The sequence below is a fragment of the Macaca fascicularis genome, chromosome 14 (assembly GCF_037993035.2).
Source record: "Macaca fascicularis isolate 582-1 chromosome 14, T2T-MFA8v1.1".
NCBI lineage: Eukaryota > Metazoa > Chordata > Mammalia > Primates > Cercopithecidae > Macaca > Macaca fascicularis.
Genome location: NC_088388.1, coordinates 88,419,122 through 88,437,801, shown reverse-complemented (window position 1 = coordinate 88,437,801; position 18,680 = coordinate 88,419,122). Strand labels below are relative to the sequence as shown.

Below are 18,680 nucleotides of genomic sequence, written 5' to 3'. Positions count from 1 at the left end.
TGAACTCTTTTGGGGGAAAACAACCAGTCCAAAAGAGCTGGATGTGTATGTGTGTGTGTGCGTGTGTATACGACGGGGCGGCGAGGGTCCCCACTTTTAGTATAAGTAGCATTGTTCACATGTTTGCCAGTATTTTGGAGCCTGGCAGGCCGGGCTAGAGGCTGCGGGGGACGCCTCCAAGTTCCCACCCGGGACATCCTGAACAGCAGCAGCCACAACAACAGGCTCGCCGGTAGACAAAGGGGCCGGCGCGGCGGAGCAGACTGTTGCAGCCTGGCCCTCGCGCTCGGAGCGCTGGGCGTCGGGGCAGCGGAGTGGGCAGAGCTGACCCGGTGCGGGTCGGAGTCAGGGCACCCGGAAAACCCGGCTCTGGGTAGCAGACCCCGCCCGGGCTGGCTCGGCGCCGGGTCTTCGGGCTTCCCCTCAGTCTTTGACCCTCGGTCCTCGCTCAGCGGCCCCGCAGGCCGTGCAACTGTAACCGCTGCCCCGGCCGCCGCCCGCTCCTTCTCGGGGTCGGCGGGCACAGAGCGCAGCGCGGCGGGGCCGGCGGCATGGCTGTGTCCTGGAGGAGCTGGCTAGCCAACGAAGGGGTTAAACACCTCTGCCTGGTAGGATGGCGGGCTAGGCTCTCCGTGCGTTTTCTCTGTCCTGCAGCGATTTTGATTCATTCTCTGAGCGTGCACGGGTGGGAAGCTGGAAGTGGAAGTTTTGCCTTAATTCGAACATTCTCCACTAACAAAACTTTATGCTGGAGATAACAATGAACACTCCCCCACCTCGCGCCTGTCCCCAAAATGCATGAGAATTTTTCTGCACATTGATGAGAGAGGAGATGTGGAGGAAGAGAGAAGAGGTCATTTTCAGTGAACACAGCTTTTCCTTTACCCTTTAAACATTTTTGCTCCCTTTGTTCTTTTCCCAGATTACTTCTGTTCGCTTGGGGTATGGTGATGTCATTAATTTCTTAATCTCATTTTGTATGGCAGGGGATAGCTGTAAATCATTTAGGAGACCTATTTGCAACCCAAATGCTTAGTCTCAGGTGAAAGGGCCGGGTAAAGTCAGATTTGTTTTCCTCTGAGTGGTTTTCAGCTTGCTGGTTCATTGAAAATGCTTACTGCAGTTACTGGTTTAGGTTCCATTGAAAGCACCGTGGCCAAGAATTTACCTGTGGTTTCTATTCATCAGGTAATAATTATTTTCAATTTTTGTTTTCTGTCTCTCATGTCTGATTGGTTTAGCTTATCTGGCTGTCGATGAATGTCCTACTTTTCTGGAAAACCTTCTTGCTGTATAACCAAGGGCCAGAGTATCACTACCTCCACCAGATGCTGGGGGTAAGTAAGTTGAACTTGGATGATCTGGTGGAATGGGTTTAACATTGGCAGACTTTGCTGCAGGTTTGGTCAGTTCCATTCGTTAAAGAAATGTGCACTCTTCACTTTAGAAACATTTGTTGTTCTCTAAAGTGGTCACATTTTCTTGATTTATCATTTACGCTTGTACAAGTTAGAAAGACTGACTCTCTCAAGAACCAAAGGTTCACTTCTGCTGAAGTGAAACGAATGAACCTGCCAGACCAGGTTATTGGTGCCTTAAAAAAAATTGCTACTTATTGCCAGCTGCTAAGTATCCTGAAGGATCTGATTCACTAGAAGGACCAACCAGTGACAAGCTTTTAATTTACCCTTATCAGTGCTTTTAGCCTGCTCATGAGCTTATCCAGAGGATTTCTGCACTGTTTGCTTTTACTGACAACTCTCACAAAGTGTGGGTCTAATGAGGTTATTCATTTCTGGGCAGTTCTCAGTACTTGTTTTGGGTTAGTGGCTGATGATATTCCAGAATTCTAGTATAATATGAGAAAGATACTGGGCAAAACATTTTTTCTGATTTATTTTATGTTAATATTTTTCTTTCTCTCTTTTCTATGATGTTTCTGATATTATTCTTCCATTCCATCTCCTTCTTATTTGACTGCTTAACAGAAGATAGTGTCACTGAAGGCATATTGCTTTGTACAAGGAGATTGCATTTTTTGTTTGTTTGTTTGTTTTGAGACAGAGTCTTGCTGCAGTGCCCAGGCTGGAGTGCAATGTAGTGATCTCGGCTCACTGCAACCTCCATTTGTCTGGTTCAAGCAATTCTCCTGCCTCAGCCTTCTGAGTAGCTGGGACTACAGGCACGTACCAGCATGCCTGGCTAATTTTTGTATTTTTAGTAGAGATGAGGTTTCACCTTGTTGGTCAGGCTGCTCTAGAACTCCTGACCTCAAGTGATCCGCCTGCCTCAGCCTCCCAAAGTGCTGGAATTACAGGCGTGAGTCACCAAGCTCGGTTGAGATTGCATTTTCTAAGCAACAAGCAAAAAGTGTAAAACACTGCAAAAACTTAAGGAACCTGAAAAAATAGATTTCGCATTTTGGGGTCGGGGGAGAATAAAAAACACATTCTGCTTTTTTTTTTTTTTTCATGGTTTCATGACTACTTAAAATTAAGATGAGTTCAGACAAATTCAGTGGAACCAGCTCTCCGTTCTGTGCTTTACATGGACGGGTCTTATTTATCTGTAATTCTCAGTACCCAGACTAGTGATTGGCACATATTAAGCCTGCAACAAGTTGCAGTTGAATTAATTAATTAATATTTATACAACAAAGTAATATCCTAATCTGTTGATCACATACTTTATAAAGTTTAACTTCTAGGTTTTAAGCCAATGGGTTGGAAAAAAATAGTCTGTAAAGCTAAACCTATTTTATTGGTAACTCTTCAATTTGAATGTTTATTTCTTTCATCCACCCAATCCAGGAACTGTCTTGAAACCTATACTTTTCAGATTGGCACCCAGAGAGTAAAACCTAACTTTGCCCCTCAAGTTGCTTTACAATATAATGGAAAAACCAACAAGTAAATAATTGTAATTCAATAAACAAGTGAAGGTTTCTTCTAATAAACACATGACGTTTGATAACTTTTTAGTTTTGTTTTCTAGTATTTCCCCCTTAGGTGTAAGTTAATGAATAGGACGTTTTTCAGTGGAAGTTTTATCACATCTATTACATAACTTGATGAACAACTTGGAGAAAAGTCTTTAGATATACAATAGTAAAATTTGCTCTGGGTCATGAGGTATTTGTATTAATGTAAAATCTAAGAATTGGAAATTTATTGTAATAACCTAGAAAGCCATAACTGATCTTTGGATTTTAGCTCTGTGACATAGTATAAACTAAAATAACATCTTATTTTTTAAAAAAATAATTGTTTTGGAAACCAACACTTTAATTTTTATGAACTTACTGTATAACAGAATTTCAAATTTATTTTGGTGATAAGTCAGATATGATTAAGATCACATATGCACAGAAACATAAACCAACAAATTTGGAGAACATTTAAAACTGTGTTTCACCTCTCTATCCCACTTCACTGCTTCTGCTTCAATAATAGACAGGCTAATGAGCTTCAAGGACTGCTGGCACATAGGGCTTGATAAATACTGATCAAGGGAATGAAGAAAAAAATGATTAAAGGACCAAATAGAAGACTAGGAGCAAAAAGGATAAGAAACAGATTCAATAAAGGAGAGGTTGTTATAAGTTAGTTTTCATGAACACACAAGAATAATTATAGTGAACTGATATTTGAGCTATCTAGTAAGTATTCTTCATTTTACCAAGAATCACTGTGGAAAGCAATGGTCTTTCTACATGCTGAGAGATGAAATATGACCTATAAACTTTTCAGTAATTACCTGTTATGAACTTTCTAGTCATTAATTTATCTAAGCTATTTTGGAATAGGTATTTTCAGTCTGTATATTACTTTTAATTGGAAAAGAAACTCCTACAGTTTTATAATTTATGAAATAGTGTTTAATTTTGTGTCCTAGGCTTATCTTTTCTAATCTTATAATGACTCTTGTATTATTTCATAGAGTAACAATTTGCAGGCACTTTTCAAATTGCAAAGAAATGTAGTATAACGAAGAGATAGAATTAGTTTTTAAAGAAATATTGCTGACTCTCATGTCTTACATTTTTAATAACTATATATTATGAACTTAGCATCTTAGGGTGGTGCATCTTAGAACTTTTCAAACACTTAGTCCCGCTGCTATAGACGTGTGGGATTCCTGAAGAGAGTCTAGGTATAAGTCTCTTTTAGGTGGATTTTAGGTTTGTAAAAATCATGATGTTATCTCTGGAAATGTATTTCATTGTACCATTTAAAATGCAAATAGAAATAATACTTTCATTGCTGAACATTTTGGTAATAGCATTGACTATAAAGCTGCTATCATTCATCTGTGCAAAGTAAGGTAATAACAAAGTTGTACTAGTATTATAGGCAGGAAGGACCCACAGAATGTGGTCCATTTATTGGAAGACACAGACAATGAGAAGCAGTTAATTCTTGGTAACTGCTTGAAAATCTCTATTTTTTTTTAAGAATGACTTTTTATTCAAATGTTTATTTATACCTGTGATATGCCAGGAATTTTACAAATGTTTTGTTTAAGCTAGGAAACTGTTCTCTCTGTTTTACTTATGAGGAAACATGGGCTGAGGAAGCTGTATGACTCACTCAAATCCCTTTGAATGGTCAGTGTAGGACCTAGGATTTGAATACATCCCTGTCTGGCATCTGCTTTTTCGTCATACTACATAGCTTTTCTGAACAACTTCACTGGCCCATCTCAGATACTTATACCACTGGTTAGTATTAATTTTTACCGGTGCTGGCCAACAGAAATATTCAGCAAGTCATATATATGTAATTTAAAATTTTCCAGTAGCACATTAAAAAAGAAAAAAGAAACCAGTGACATTGATTTTAATAATATGTAGCCAACTAACCAGGCAGTAAAACAGACATCGGGACATGGGTAGTCCTCTTGCTCCTCCTCTACTAAGCAAGAATTGTCAACAGATGTGAAGTTGTGGAACTACAAAAATCATTGGTTTGGGAGGCCATGGTGGGAGCATTGCTTGAAGCCAGGGGTTTGAGACTAGTCAGAACAACAAAGTGAGACCCCATCTTTACAAAAAAATACACACACACACACACACACACACACACACACACACATTAGCTGGGCGTGGCACATGCATGTAATTGCAGCTACTTGGAAGGCTGAGGCAGGAGGATTGCTTGAGCCCAGGAGTTTTGAGGCTGCAGTGAGCTACAATTGGGTCACGGTACTCCAGCGGGGGTGACACAGCTAGACCCTTCCTCTAAAATAAATAAATAAGTAAATATTATTGGTATAGAAGTATAAAAATCTCCCTGGCTTCTGTCTCATCTTCTGACTTTTCTGGAGGTGAAAACCTTTGAGAATGAAGATGAAAGTATTTACTTCTCAGAACTAGAATATCCACTTTTATTTCAGGGTTACTATTCTCAGAATAAAATTAAAGACTAAAAAAATACATATGAATTGACAGAAAAAATAAGATCTTAATTGCTGGAAGATAAAATAACACTGAGATTAATATGTTTTATTGTGGCTTCTCATCATGATTATCTTTTCCCAGACTGGTCTGATCCAGACTGGAGGCAACATGGTCACGGCTGGTTTATGCCTGAATTAATGTGCTAGTCAGACTGTGCACTTCCTAGGAGATGTTTATTTGTGACATGTCATGAGTTTCGGAATCTTAAAATTAGCTAAGAGGAAAAAAAAAATCTATTGAGAGAAGCCAAAATGAGCACCCAAACAAGCAAACAAACAAACCAAACAATAGCCTGTTCCACTGCCCCATAGTAATCTTTTAAGTAAGGGTAAATAAGGGATGTCATTGATTGCTTAAGATTAAATCTATTTTTATTTATTTATTTTCAAGGAATGGAAAATGTAGTTGCTTGCACTTCATAGAAAGTAGTAACAGGTTGTGTTCAACTCTCAGAAATGTAGTTTTCTTTTTTTTTTTTGGAAATGCTGTGGCAGTTTAACTCAAAACATCATTTATAGGAGCTCCTGAATTCATGTTTACCTGTTTTGAGTTGCATTTTTTACATTTTAATAATTAAAGCATATCATGTAATTCTCATAAACATTTTAACTTGAAAGAAGAATGATTTTATGATATCAGATTCAATGTGTCCTAGTTTTTTATATATATATATATATATTCAACGTCTTAGTTATGTATACATATATTTTTTCCCTCCAAACTATTCAATTTCAAACTAGTTATTTGCATGGTGTCATGATGAGATTTTAATTTTAATTTTGCTTTTATTCACAAATATTGTTTTAGTTCTGCTGCATGATCATGAAGCTTTTTTTAAAAAAAAAAAAAAAAAAGAAAACAACTTTTATTGGAATACCTATGCTCTCTGGAAGAAAGTTATGAGCATTCAGATTCTTTCTTTTTATTATTATTATTTTTTTCTTATACTTTAAGTTCTAGGGTACATGTGCACAAGGTGCAGGTTTGTTACATATGTATACATGTGCATTCAGATTCTTTCTAATGAAACACTGGGATTATCTTTCTTTAGTCAATCATTATCCATTAGAAACATTAACTAATTTACCCTCTCAAGAGTCCTAGAAGTTATATCATAACATTTTACAGAGACAGAAATCTGATGTCATGTGTATTTCTTAAGGTCAGAGGCTGGAGTCTCTGGACAAATGGACCTAGGACTTTAAGTCAACGTTGGTTTCACAGCTGGCCTGGGCAGCTTTAATTCTGCTGATAATTAATATACGGTCCCTGTTACTTTCAGAAAAGATTTGGTCATTAATTCCTAATTATACAGACCATAAAAGTAACTAGTTAGAGTTGCTCAGGCACACGTTATGGTAACAATTCAGGGGACATGTTTAGACGAGTGTTATTTTGCTTGTTTTTATTCTTCACATTCTGCTATTTAAAAACAATTTTCTCCTTGTTTATTGGCAGAGGAAATGGGTTATATTTCTTTGATGAAATTATATTCTTTATCTATTTACAATAGACACTGATTCATAGAATTTTAGACTTGGAAGGGAACCTTGATATCTTTACTTAGATTACTTTTCATTTTCCAAAATGGAAAAATGAGATTGAAGTGATTTGTTCACTATCACCTACTGAATTAGTGACTTGTTCACTATTTAGTCTATTATTCTCCTTAGTCCAATATTAGCCTTCTATAATGAACAGCTGTATGAACACACACAAGAACATTTTAAACCCCACACTGTATGGACTACTTGCTTTACGTTTTAGGTGAAATGATCCTTCAAAATGTCTAGCAATTTAAGAAGCTAGGGAAAATGATTGATTTACTCTCAAAATAAAATATATTTTTAGTATTATAGTTGTTTGAGACTTGTCGATAAATTGTGAAGGAATTATGAGACATTTTTATTTAACTTTTTTCTGATTTCACAATATTTATCAGAATTCTAAGGCTCAATATTTAACCTCGTTGTGATATATAGCTAAACGCCAACTGCATAATTCTCCTTTATCAATATCATCCCAAACAGCATAGAATTGGAAGTTAGAATGAATCTAAAAGATAGTCAAATCTTTATTTTTTAATAAATGATATGAATAATATCAATAACAGATTGAGATCAGTGATAACTGGCTAATACTAGATATTAGTCTAAGAGCTTTGCACTGATTAATTTACTTAATTCTCTCAGTCATAGTATGGAGGGCATGTTTTCAAGTTTTTGTTTTGTAGATGAGAAATTGAGTTAGAGGGAATTTTTTTTTTTTTTTTTTTTTTTTGAGACGGAGTCTCGCTTTGTCGCCCAGGCTGCACAGTGGCCCCGTCTCGGCTCACTGCAAGCTCCGCCTCCCGGGTTCACGCCATTCTCCTGCCTCAGCCTCCCGAGTAGCTGGGACTACAGGCTCCCGCCACCATTCCTGGCTAATTTTTTTGTATGTTTAGTAGAGACGGAGTTTCACCCTGTTGGCCAGGATGGTCTCGATCTGCTGACCTTTTGATCCGCCCATCTCGGCCTGGATTACAGGCATCAGTCACCGCGCCTGGCCGAGTTAGAGGGGTTCTATAACTTGCTAGTGAGGGACAGAGGCAAGACTCTAGCCCAAAGATCCTGGTTCCGGAACTTGTATTCTTGTTTCATAAAATTTTAACTGATAAATGCAAATTGTATTTTTTGTGTACCACATGATATTTTGAAATATGTGTATACTGTGAAATGGCTAAGTCGAGCTAATTACCATGTATATTACCTTACATGCTTACCTTTTTTTGTGATAAAAGCACAAAATCTACTGTCTTAGCAATTTTCAAGAATATATTGTTATAAACTATAGTTACCCTGTTGTACAATAGATCTCTTGAACTTATTCTTCCTGTCTATCTGAAATTTTGTATCCTTTGAATAACAGTTACCCAAACCCCTCCCATCCCCACCAGTTCCTGGTAACTACCATTCTACTCTCTACTTCTGTAAATTCAGTTACATTCTTTCTTAGATTCCACATATAAGTAACATTATGTGGTATTTGTCTTTCTGTGCCTGACTTATTTTACTTGATGTCCTTCAGGTTCATTCATGTTGTCACAAATGACAGGATTTCCTTCTTTTTTTGTAAAGCTGAGTCATATCCCATTATGTATATATACCATGTTTTCCTTTTCCATTTATCTGTTGACGAAATTTGTATTCTGAGCCACTTGTGCTCTGTTGTCTCTTTGCAACATTAATATTAGGTTGAATCATATAGAATTGCCATTTTGGTAGATCAAAAACAAATATCAGCCATTGTATATGGCTCAACCTAGTAGCAACTGTTACCATTTATTGACTATATATCATGTCTCAGACACAGTTCTTGCCCCCTTACTTTTATAATCTCATTTAATCCTTATATTTAATTGAATCCTTGTAACAACTGTAGAAGATAGGAATTATTGCTTTTTACAGAATTGAGAAGCTTAGATTAGGAACTATTTGCTTTTTACAGAATTGAGAAACTGAGATTCTGAGTGGTTCGGTAACTTTCTGAGTAGTTAGGTTACATAGCTGACTAGTAGATAAGCCTAGGTTGAACCCACACCTGTCTGAAACTGAAGACCATGCTCTCAATCACTCTACTTTCCAGGTGAGGTTCTGAAACAGGTAGTATTAGAACCTGGAATTCTCTACTCTTATCTAAGGTCCTTATACATTTTGCCATGGTGGCACTGAATGTACTGTTTGTGTTTCCCTCTGTTTGCATGTTAGTGTGTTTTTGTATCTGCTAAGAAGCATTTGATCAGAAGTAAATGTAAGCATATATGCATTATTCTTATATATGCAGTGGACTTGTATAACTTATATTTGAGGTGGACTTGTATAACTAATACCTACTCTGTTAGTTTGCTAGGGCTGCCATAACAAACTACCATAGACTGGGTGGTTTAAAGGAAAGAAATTTCTTCATAGTTCTATAAGCTAGAAGTCCAAGATGAAGGTGTCAGCAGGGTTGGTTTCTTCTGAGGGCCTCTCTCCTTGGCTTATGGAGGGATCTCTTCTTCCAATGTTTTTGCATGGCCTTCCTTCTAGGTATCTGTCTTAATCTCTTCTTATGAGGGTACCAGTCATACTGGATTAGGGCCCATCCCAATGAACTCATTTAACCTTAATTACCCCTTTAAAGATTGTGTCCAAATATAGTCACATTGTGAGGTAAATTCAACTTGGTACATCTACCAACTTTGTCAGTCTTCCTCTGGAAGCTAAGCATGCATTTTGAGAAGTTAATTTGAAGTTAATGTAGTTTTTTTTTTTTTTCTCCTTAATTGTAGAAGCCCAGCTGGGCACTAGCATTCCAGAATGACATAGCACAAGGGTCCTTCCCAGGACCTTTTAGGAAGGTGTTGCAATGCTCCTCCTTAGAGGTTTGTCGAGCTTTATTCTTAGCCCCACCCTACAACTATTTTAAACATGCTCTTACACAACCCTTTATTCCCTCCATGACCTCGAAGAAGAAAATCAGGTGAATTAGCACCTCTGAGGAGTAGCATCAATATTTTATATTGATTTGTTAGATTTTGACATCAAGAGTATGAATTCAGGGAACTGACTCCCAGAAAAGGATGTAGTGAATATTGAGGAACTACTTTACCTTGCACACCACTGAGGCCAATAATAGCAGCAGTTGTCGTAGCCCTAGTCCTAGTCATAGTTGTGTATACTTCCTTCTGGGCAACACTCAGCCTGGAGGGAGAGGAGCCTGTAGAACTGTGGACTGTTCTAGTCCATTTACCCGCTTTGATGGATGAATTTCATAGAGTTAAATGCTTTCTTTATGGACTCAGTGCAAAGCTGAATGTGGATTGTAGGTCCTCTAACTCCTGGTCGATGTTTCTTCATGTCCATCATGCTAAGCATTGTGTTTATCATAAAACTGATTTTAAAATTGCCTAGGTAATTCTGGAGAGAAAAATAATAATAATTATTATTTTTTTATTATTATACTTTAAGTTCTAGGGTACATGTGCATAACGTGCAGGTTTGTTACATAAGTATACTTGTGCTATGTTGCTGTGCTGCACCCATCAACTTGTCAGCACCCATCAACTCGTCATTTACATCAGGTATAACTCCCAATAATTTCTTACAGAAAAGGTTATGGGCTTTGGAGCTATATGGATATGAGTTTGAATTGTGGTTAAGCATTTCTCTCCATTTGTGATTTTGACATACTATTCTCTCAGCCTAGGTGTAAACCCTACTCATAAAATAGGGCTTAAGCCCTACTATTAGTTTAGATGGCAGGATAGCATGAGAAAATACAGGTGAAGTGCTTAGCACTTGGTACATAGGCATTCAGCAAATTGGTAACTATTACTATAAATATTAAATAATGGTAACTAGTATTAATAGCATCAATACAATGAATAGGACCAAATGGTAATATTGTATATTGTGTGTGTGGGGTGTGTGTGTGTGTGTGTGTGTGTGTGTGTGTGTGTGTGTGTATGTTAAAAAGAATTCAGAAACATAAAGATGGAAGGGATTTGCTAAGCATACAGATGCTGAGCATATGAGATGACATCTAGGACAGAGATTTACCCTTTGATCTATTATTTCACTGCTCACAAGGGTGCTTAATAAATGGATGTTTGATGATGAGGTTGTATGTTTGCTGGTCAGTAGGAACATGTTACCTTCAGTCCTTTGGTTGACTTTTGGCTGCCTCCCTGATCCCTGGAGAGAGGAAGGCTATTTGCTGCAATTTGTTATTGGCACAAAGTTTGTGGCAATTTGGCTATGATTGTTGGGTGGAATTTTAGTTTGAGGTGGAACACATTTCATTCAACAAAACATTATTTAATAGTTTTTATTAAGCTTCACTGAATCTTGGAATTTTCAACAGATAAATAAGATAAATTAACTATCTCAGATTACTGTAAATGTTAAAGAAAATTAAAATACATAATAATAATAGCTAAAGCTAGCTTCCATTGCAATCTTTTCATGGGCCTAACATTGTGCCAAGTTCCTGTTATGTTCTTTGCTATAGTCTCCACTATCCTACAAGGTAGGTTCTATTCATAAGAGGAAGCTGAAGAACAGAATTTGTAAGCAATTTGCTTATTGATTATAGGTACCTAACATGAATCTATTATATACTAGGAGCTCTAAAAGTGTCAGTCGTCTTCTTTCCTCCCTCTGCTCTCATCCTTCACAGCCTCATAGCATAATTCACCTTGCTGTTTTATACGCCAGGAAAACATGGTGGAAATATTCTATTCACCTCAGAATATTGTGCTGAGCATTATGACTTAACAGATAAGAAAGTAGTTTGAAGAATTACGTTTCACAGATGTGAAAGATTGTTGTTATGTAGTGTTTCTGTCTCCTATCATTTCACAAAGCTTTTAAGGCTGCAGTCATGGTGCCATAACATTGCTCCCCTGGACATCATTAAGGAAAGTTTGAAGAAAGGAATGAGACGTTTGTCTTCATGACAAAAAAAAAAAAAAAAAAAAAAAAAAAGGCAGTCAACCCTTAGCATGCAATATGCTTTACCTTTGCAGTGTGACTGTTGAAGTAGGATCATGACAGTCTGTGACATATTGTAATTAATAGTAAAACAAGTATATACAGTTGATTCTTTAACAGCAAAGATTTGAACTGCTCAGGTCCAGTTACATGCAGATTGTTTTCAACCAAATGTGGATTTGTAGGATGTGAAACCCAAACATACTAAGGACCAACTTTTCCTGGAGGCCAATTCCACGGGGCCCACTGGGGCACTTGAATAGGCACAGAATTTGGTATATGCGGGGATCCTGGAACCAATCCCTCGCATATACCAATGGACGACTGAAAGAGCAAATTACATAAGTAGAGAGTGAGTCTGTGTGATTCCTAGAATTACATCCTATTGCAACTTTTTGATATAATAAAACTCAAGCAATGTGATAAAAAAATGTCTAGTGAAAAGTAGTTTACTTTCAGTTCTGACAATGAGACTAAAGGAAAAGTAAATAAAGGAAAAGAAGGACTTCGTTCAATCAGTAGAGATTGTGTTCATCTTTAGAAATTGGAAAGTTGAATTTGGCAATGGCTCTCATCTCTAAATGGAAACTATCAAAGGTTTTCATGGATATGGGAATCCATGAAAGGATTGTTCAAGGTCTCCCCACCCATATCAAGACTTTCAGAGGTCTGATATATTTTAAGGGAAGAAGACATGAGTGACATAACCAAAGTATAATTTTATATAGCTGAGAGTTTTTTTCTAATGGAGACATTTTAACAATAGGGTATAATTAAGAAACAATTATATGGTATGCCTTTCTGACTATATCTCTTTTCTTTATGATTGAATTTTCAAATTGCAAATAATCTCATTAACATGATCATAGAAAGCTCAGGTCCGGTGGGAGGTTCTGGAGTGGTAGTGATCCAAACAAGTTTCTTTTATCCCCATGCTATCCTATACTTTTGATTCTCTTTGTAAGCTTCCTTTTCTTCCAATATGCCTTCCTTTATATGCTTTTCCTTTAGCATCTTATCCCGAATAAAATCCCTGCTGCTCCACCTTATATGAAAGCATGGATTTCCAGGAGGATGAAGATCTTATAAGGTGAGAAAGTTGTAGAACAAGAAAATAACCACCTATTGAGAATACTTAGGAGATAGGGTGATGAGAGTACTTTTATTTCTCACTGATTTTCCTTGGCCACATTTCATTTTTTTTTTAAGACGAAACAAAACAGGATTTCATTATGTTGCCCAGGCTGGAGTGCAGTGGCTATTTACAGGCATGATCATAGTGTACTACAGCCTTAAACTCCTTGGCATAAGTGATTATTCCCTGGGGTTGGAGATTGACTTGGACTGTGTGAAACCCATCACTGAACTAACTGTTTTACTATTTTGATTTTGTACATTTTTAGAAAATATTAGAGTGAAAGAATGAGTCAAATGTAAATCTTGGAAGAGTTTAGTTTATGGGCTGAGAATGGATCTATAAGGTTTCTTTAACTTTGATCTACTTGAAGAAAATTGGCCTTAGACTTGTACTGGGTTTAAATCTTGAGTGTGTCATGTTTGAAGAAAATACATTTTGTGCAATACACAAATTTTAGGTATATGAAAGTTAATTTGTTAAAGTCCTTTATGACCATCATTCTGATTCTTGTTAAAATAAAGTGTCTGCTATCACCTTTTCCTGAGCACGTAGTGTCTATCAGCTCGAATATCAACTATGGTAGTATCTGTGAAAAGTCGAGAATATCAATGGGAGTGGCATGATATCATGAAAAGAACATAGATTTTGTGGTAAATTGATTTAAGTTGAAATCTCAACTTCAACTCTTAACAAATATAACTGTAAGTGATTTATTAAAACTTTGAAAGCCTCAGTTTTCCCAGTTTTCAATGGAGATTTATATTATTAATTGAGCCACATGAAAATTTCAATATAGAAACATTTTGACTTACAAAAATGACAATTTAGGTTAACCTGCGTTTAGTTTAACATAGTTTGATCTAATATATCACTTACAAGATTTTTTGGGGGGCGGGGGGCGGAAAGTGGCAGGGAAAGAAAAGAAAAGATTAACCAAGGTGAGGAAGAAATGAGTGTAAAGCCCTCAGTAAGTGTTAATTCCCTTCATCCCATTGGCAGGTTATAGTAGACAAATTTATGACAATGCTAAGACTTATTTATTTCAGAAAACGTCTTTGGAGTTAAGAATGTTTTGAAGTTGAAATTTGTTTATAAACATTTATTAATGATTATAAAATGATTATAAACATTTCCAACAGCTGAAAGAAAATACCTTCTAGTTTAGAGCAAAGCATGCATTTTGAAGTGATATGAAAAAATATTTTGCCATTGACAGTATATATTATTTTCTTAGTTAGAATTTCAAAAATATTTAAGCTCATGGTTAATTGCTTTCCAGTTGGCTGTGGTTTCCACATTTTAGCTCCCCAATTCTTGGCCTTTTTAAAACCTTCTTTCAAGCAGCTCATAAATTGAGACACACATGAAAAGGACCCATTTTATAGGACAGTAACAGTGAATTATTTCCATAAAAACAAAAAAAATTGAAGACTTTTTTGATACCAAGTACAGGATGTTTCAAATTAAACATATACCTCAATTCATAACACACTATCCTCATGGTTCTGTGCAAGGCTCCCTTTTACTTTCTTCATCATTCATTCATTTATTAATGTACCCATTTAATCATTCTCTATTATCCAATCCCACTCTCCCAGGGTTCCCCAGTCCCCAAGCCACAGACAGGGACTGGTTCCTGGCCTGTTAGGAACCGGGCCACACAGCAGGAGGTGAGCAGCTGGCAGGCAAGCACAGCTTCATCTATATTTACAGCGGCTCCCCATTGCTTGTATTACCACCTGAGCTCCACCTGCTGTCAGATCAGCTGCGGCATTAGATTCTCTTAGGAGCGTGAACCTTATTGTGAACTGCACAGGAGGGATCTAGGTTGCAAGCTCCTTATGAAAATCTAATGCCTGATGATTTGTCATTATCTCCCATCACCCCCCAGATAGGACCAATTAGTTTCAGGCAAACAAGGTCAGGGGTCTCACTGATTTTACATTGTGGTGAGTTGTATAATTATTTCATTATATATTGCAATGTAATAATAATAGAAATGAAGTACACAATAAATGTAATGCACTTGAATCATCTTGAAATCACCACTGCCCCCTCCACCAATCTGTGGAAAAATTGTCTTCCCTAAAACCAATCCCTGGTGCCAAAACATTTGGGGACCACTGCATTCTCCTCCTTGCAATAGCAATCTTTCCAATGTGCTTGATGTTTATCCTTTTGTGGGTGTTTTATGTATATATATCTTATAATTCACAAAAATGGCATTAGATCATAGGACTTATTTAATTTCCTAATTTTTCTCATCTGGTATTATATTTTTGAAGTCTATTTATGTGGCTGTGTGCTTCTTTTGTTTCTTGCTTCCAACTGCTACATGGTATTCCATAGTTTACATCTACCACTTTTTATATATCCATTCTTCCAGGCACATAAACTCAGATTACCTCTAATTTCCTGCTGTTTCAAATAACATCATCATTAATATAAAGGATACTGTTGTAATATAAATATTATATGGTAGTTTGTTGGTTTTGCCTGCTAGATTTTCTTTAAAAAAGGAGCACAAATATGTTGTTCATTTTGCTAAAAAATATTTTTTTTAGTTACTTGTTATAGCAGTTGAATTTAGTCAGATTAGGATAAATATGAAAATAATATCAACATATGGAATGAGTTTCCAAATATTAAGATATTTGATTGTAATAACTAGTTTTCAGCAAGAAAACTAAAGTATATTGTGTGACCTAAGGAATGAATGTAGTATTTTAAGTATGATTTAACTTCTATATATCTTTCTTATGAACTGCACATAATAGTAACCATTTAAACAACAAAATGCTGTATCTATATATATAATATATAAATAAAAAATATAATAAAAATATATAAGAATAAAAAATATAAGAGAGAACATTAAAAGCATAGGTGCAAATAGTGGAATGGATTTTCTTAAAAAATAGGTAAATAAAAAAGTAGAAAACAACTCACCCTAACTGCCTGAATGGCAAAGTACAGTATAGTAGATAGCTTGTACCAACCCTAATGAGCAATCATAGGTTAGGAAGGTTGTGAGATGGAATATGAGTGGAGATGTTTTGTTTTGTACATAGCAGGATATTAGGGTTTTTTAAATTAAAATTTTAATATGTGTTAAAATAATTTTTCAAAAATTGTTTGCTAAATGTCTTAACAGCACACAAGAAAAGCAAGCCATAAGAAATACAGTATAGAAATATGGTATTACCAGGGAACCAGAGGTTAGAAAATATTTAATGTGTGGGGTTAATTAGTAGTGTTAAAGGGTCAGAAATTTTTGTCCCTTATGCCGTCCCAGTGCCTCAATATTTCTTCCCTACATTACCTGGAACCCCTCTTATTTCTTAGATTGCTATACTATAATATCAATTATTATAATTTCGTCTCTTCCCTTTTCCTATTCTATTCTGTCCTGTCCTGTCCCATCCTGTTCCATCTCATCCTAACCTATTCTGTTGAATCCTGCACTTTACATTAATATATCCTCATTTATCAAAAGTCTAAAGAAAATGGATCAGCAACTTAATACCCTTCTTCTGAAGGATTCCATCCTAAGCCATTAAATATTTTCAAGGTAATTTTTAAAAGTTTATCATCCATTTTCCAATATGAAAATAATGCAAACCATTAGGGAAAAATGAAAAATGCATAAAAGTAGAAATGGAAAATTTTTAAATATTATCAATATTTGAGGACAATATTATTCTTCAAATTGTATTTTTAAGACTTGCCCACTTTATTTTCTTAAGAAAAATAATTTTTCTTATAACTGTTTTATATTTACTAGTTGTTTCCCTATTTATTATAGAAAATAGAGGAAAAGAAAAAAATGTTATGTATATCATCACTCACACATAATCACCATTAACATTTTGGTGCATTTCCTCAGTACAATTTTTTTATTTTTTTATGTAGCAGTGTGATCATTCAGAATCAACAGTTTTGTTTCCTACTGTAAAATGTAGCATAAATATCACATTAGATTTATCTCTGTTATCACAATCTTGTTAATAATATTTTATTTATTTTTAATATTTCACTGAATAAATGAAACACAAAACTTAAACACGCCCATATTTCTGGAAATGTAACTGACTTCTGTTATTTTACTGACCTAGAAACTGCAATGAAAAACATGATTGTGCAGAATACCCCCTCTGTTTTCATATGTCCTTTGGATATGTTATTAGATTTTCAAAGTATATTAACCCATTTAATTTTTTTATTGTGAATTTGTACTGGTTATTTATCCATTTAATTCTTGGTACTTAATTATTAAAATATATTAAATTTCCAAAGAAATACCTGATTCTGTATATTAAACACTGATGATACAATAGAAAAAAAATAGAAACTTCCCTCTACATCTTAGAAGTAACCACCTGAATCTCTTTCATTTATGTTTATGCCTATATATCAATGCCTGTATATGTAGATACACATATATACATGTGCATATTATTAATTCAGTAATCTGGATGGATATTACTATCTCATTTCTATTATGTGAAGCTAACTTATTTTATCTTTAACCACTTCATAGTGCACCATAATGCCATAATGTATACCATAATTTATTTTGCATTTCTCAATTGTTGGACAACTTTAATTTCTTTTTCTTTTTTTTTGGATATTGCAAATCATAGGGCAGTGAATATCCTTGTAGAAATTTACTTGTACAATTAGAAAAGTGTTTCTGTATGTCATTTTACTTTTTAAAGAAATTTCAAGATGTGATGTAGTGGTCTCACTCAATATTAGTTTTTTAGAGAAAAAAAAGATTAAATTTGAATTGCATTTCCTTTGTCTTTGTAAAAACGTGGCACTGATGTTGTAAAATTTTTATTTGTAACATTTGGAAACTATGCAATTATTGTCGATTGGAGAAAAGGGGACTACAAATATATCATCTTACATTTCATTTAATTTATTAGGTTGGTGCAAAAGTAATTGTGGTTTTTGCCATGGAAAGTAAAAACTGCAATTGATTTTGCACCAAACTAAACATTATTTTCCCAAAAACTGAACTAATGTGGTTCACTGCATGTTGGCCAGTTAAACTCTGTGAAGGGTTTGTCAGAAGAATCTAATGCTTTAACATGCATATATCAGGAAATGTAGGAAAATAGTCTGCACAAAATTATCCATTCATTTTGTCCATCTTAACTGAGTACCTACTGTGTTAGGCATATTGGCTCTTTCTTTGCATCCAGAGTTCTTTCTCTTTGAATTGAAAGCTTATTTTGGAGGCAGTGTTTTATTTCTTTCCCCAAGGAAAGACTGGATGAGTCGACTTCATTCAAAAGTTGAAAGTAATAGTTAAAAGACATGCCGAGTTAGCTAAGATTGCTAGTATTTTGAGGACAGAGATAGAATTTAAAAACAATTGTACAGATTCAATTAATAAGAGTTAATAAGAAACAGGATTGAGTTCAGGAGGATCAAAATAGACAATATGTTTAAGTAGGCTGTGCTTAGCAGACATGAGAAAAAAATATTTATATTGAATATCCTGTATTCACGATATGAGTTTTAACATATATCATTATGGATAGTCTGATTAAAATTCTAATCA

At 35.5% G+C, this 18,680-nt stretch overlaps 1 protein-coding gene across 11 annotated transcripts in view; it reads left to right on the top strand.

The window, feature by feature from the left end:
* Positions 1–450: 450 nt before the first annotated feature.
* The window catches only part of NOX4 (NADPH oxidase 4), a 171,699-nt gene continuing 153,469 nt past the window's right edge, over positions 451–18,680 (top strand). For 5 of the 11 annotated variants that reach the window (XM_074015061.1, XM_065528841.2, XM_005579320.5 and 2 more), the window contains exons 1-2: positions 451–608; positions 1,242–1,337. Coding sequence is in view for 8 of the 11 variants with exons in the window: in XM_065528841.2 (XP_065384913.1) it covers positions 552–608; positions 1,242–1,337 (153 nt within the window). In the remaining 3 variants the exon portion in view is untranslated. Of the gene's footprint in view, positions 1,189–1,241; positions 1,338–18,680 lie in introns of those variants that run through there. The other 6 variants (XM_074015060.1, XM_005579318.5, XM_074015063.1 and 3 more) reach the window with 4 other exon arrangements.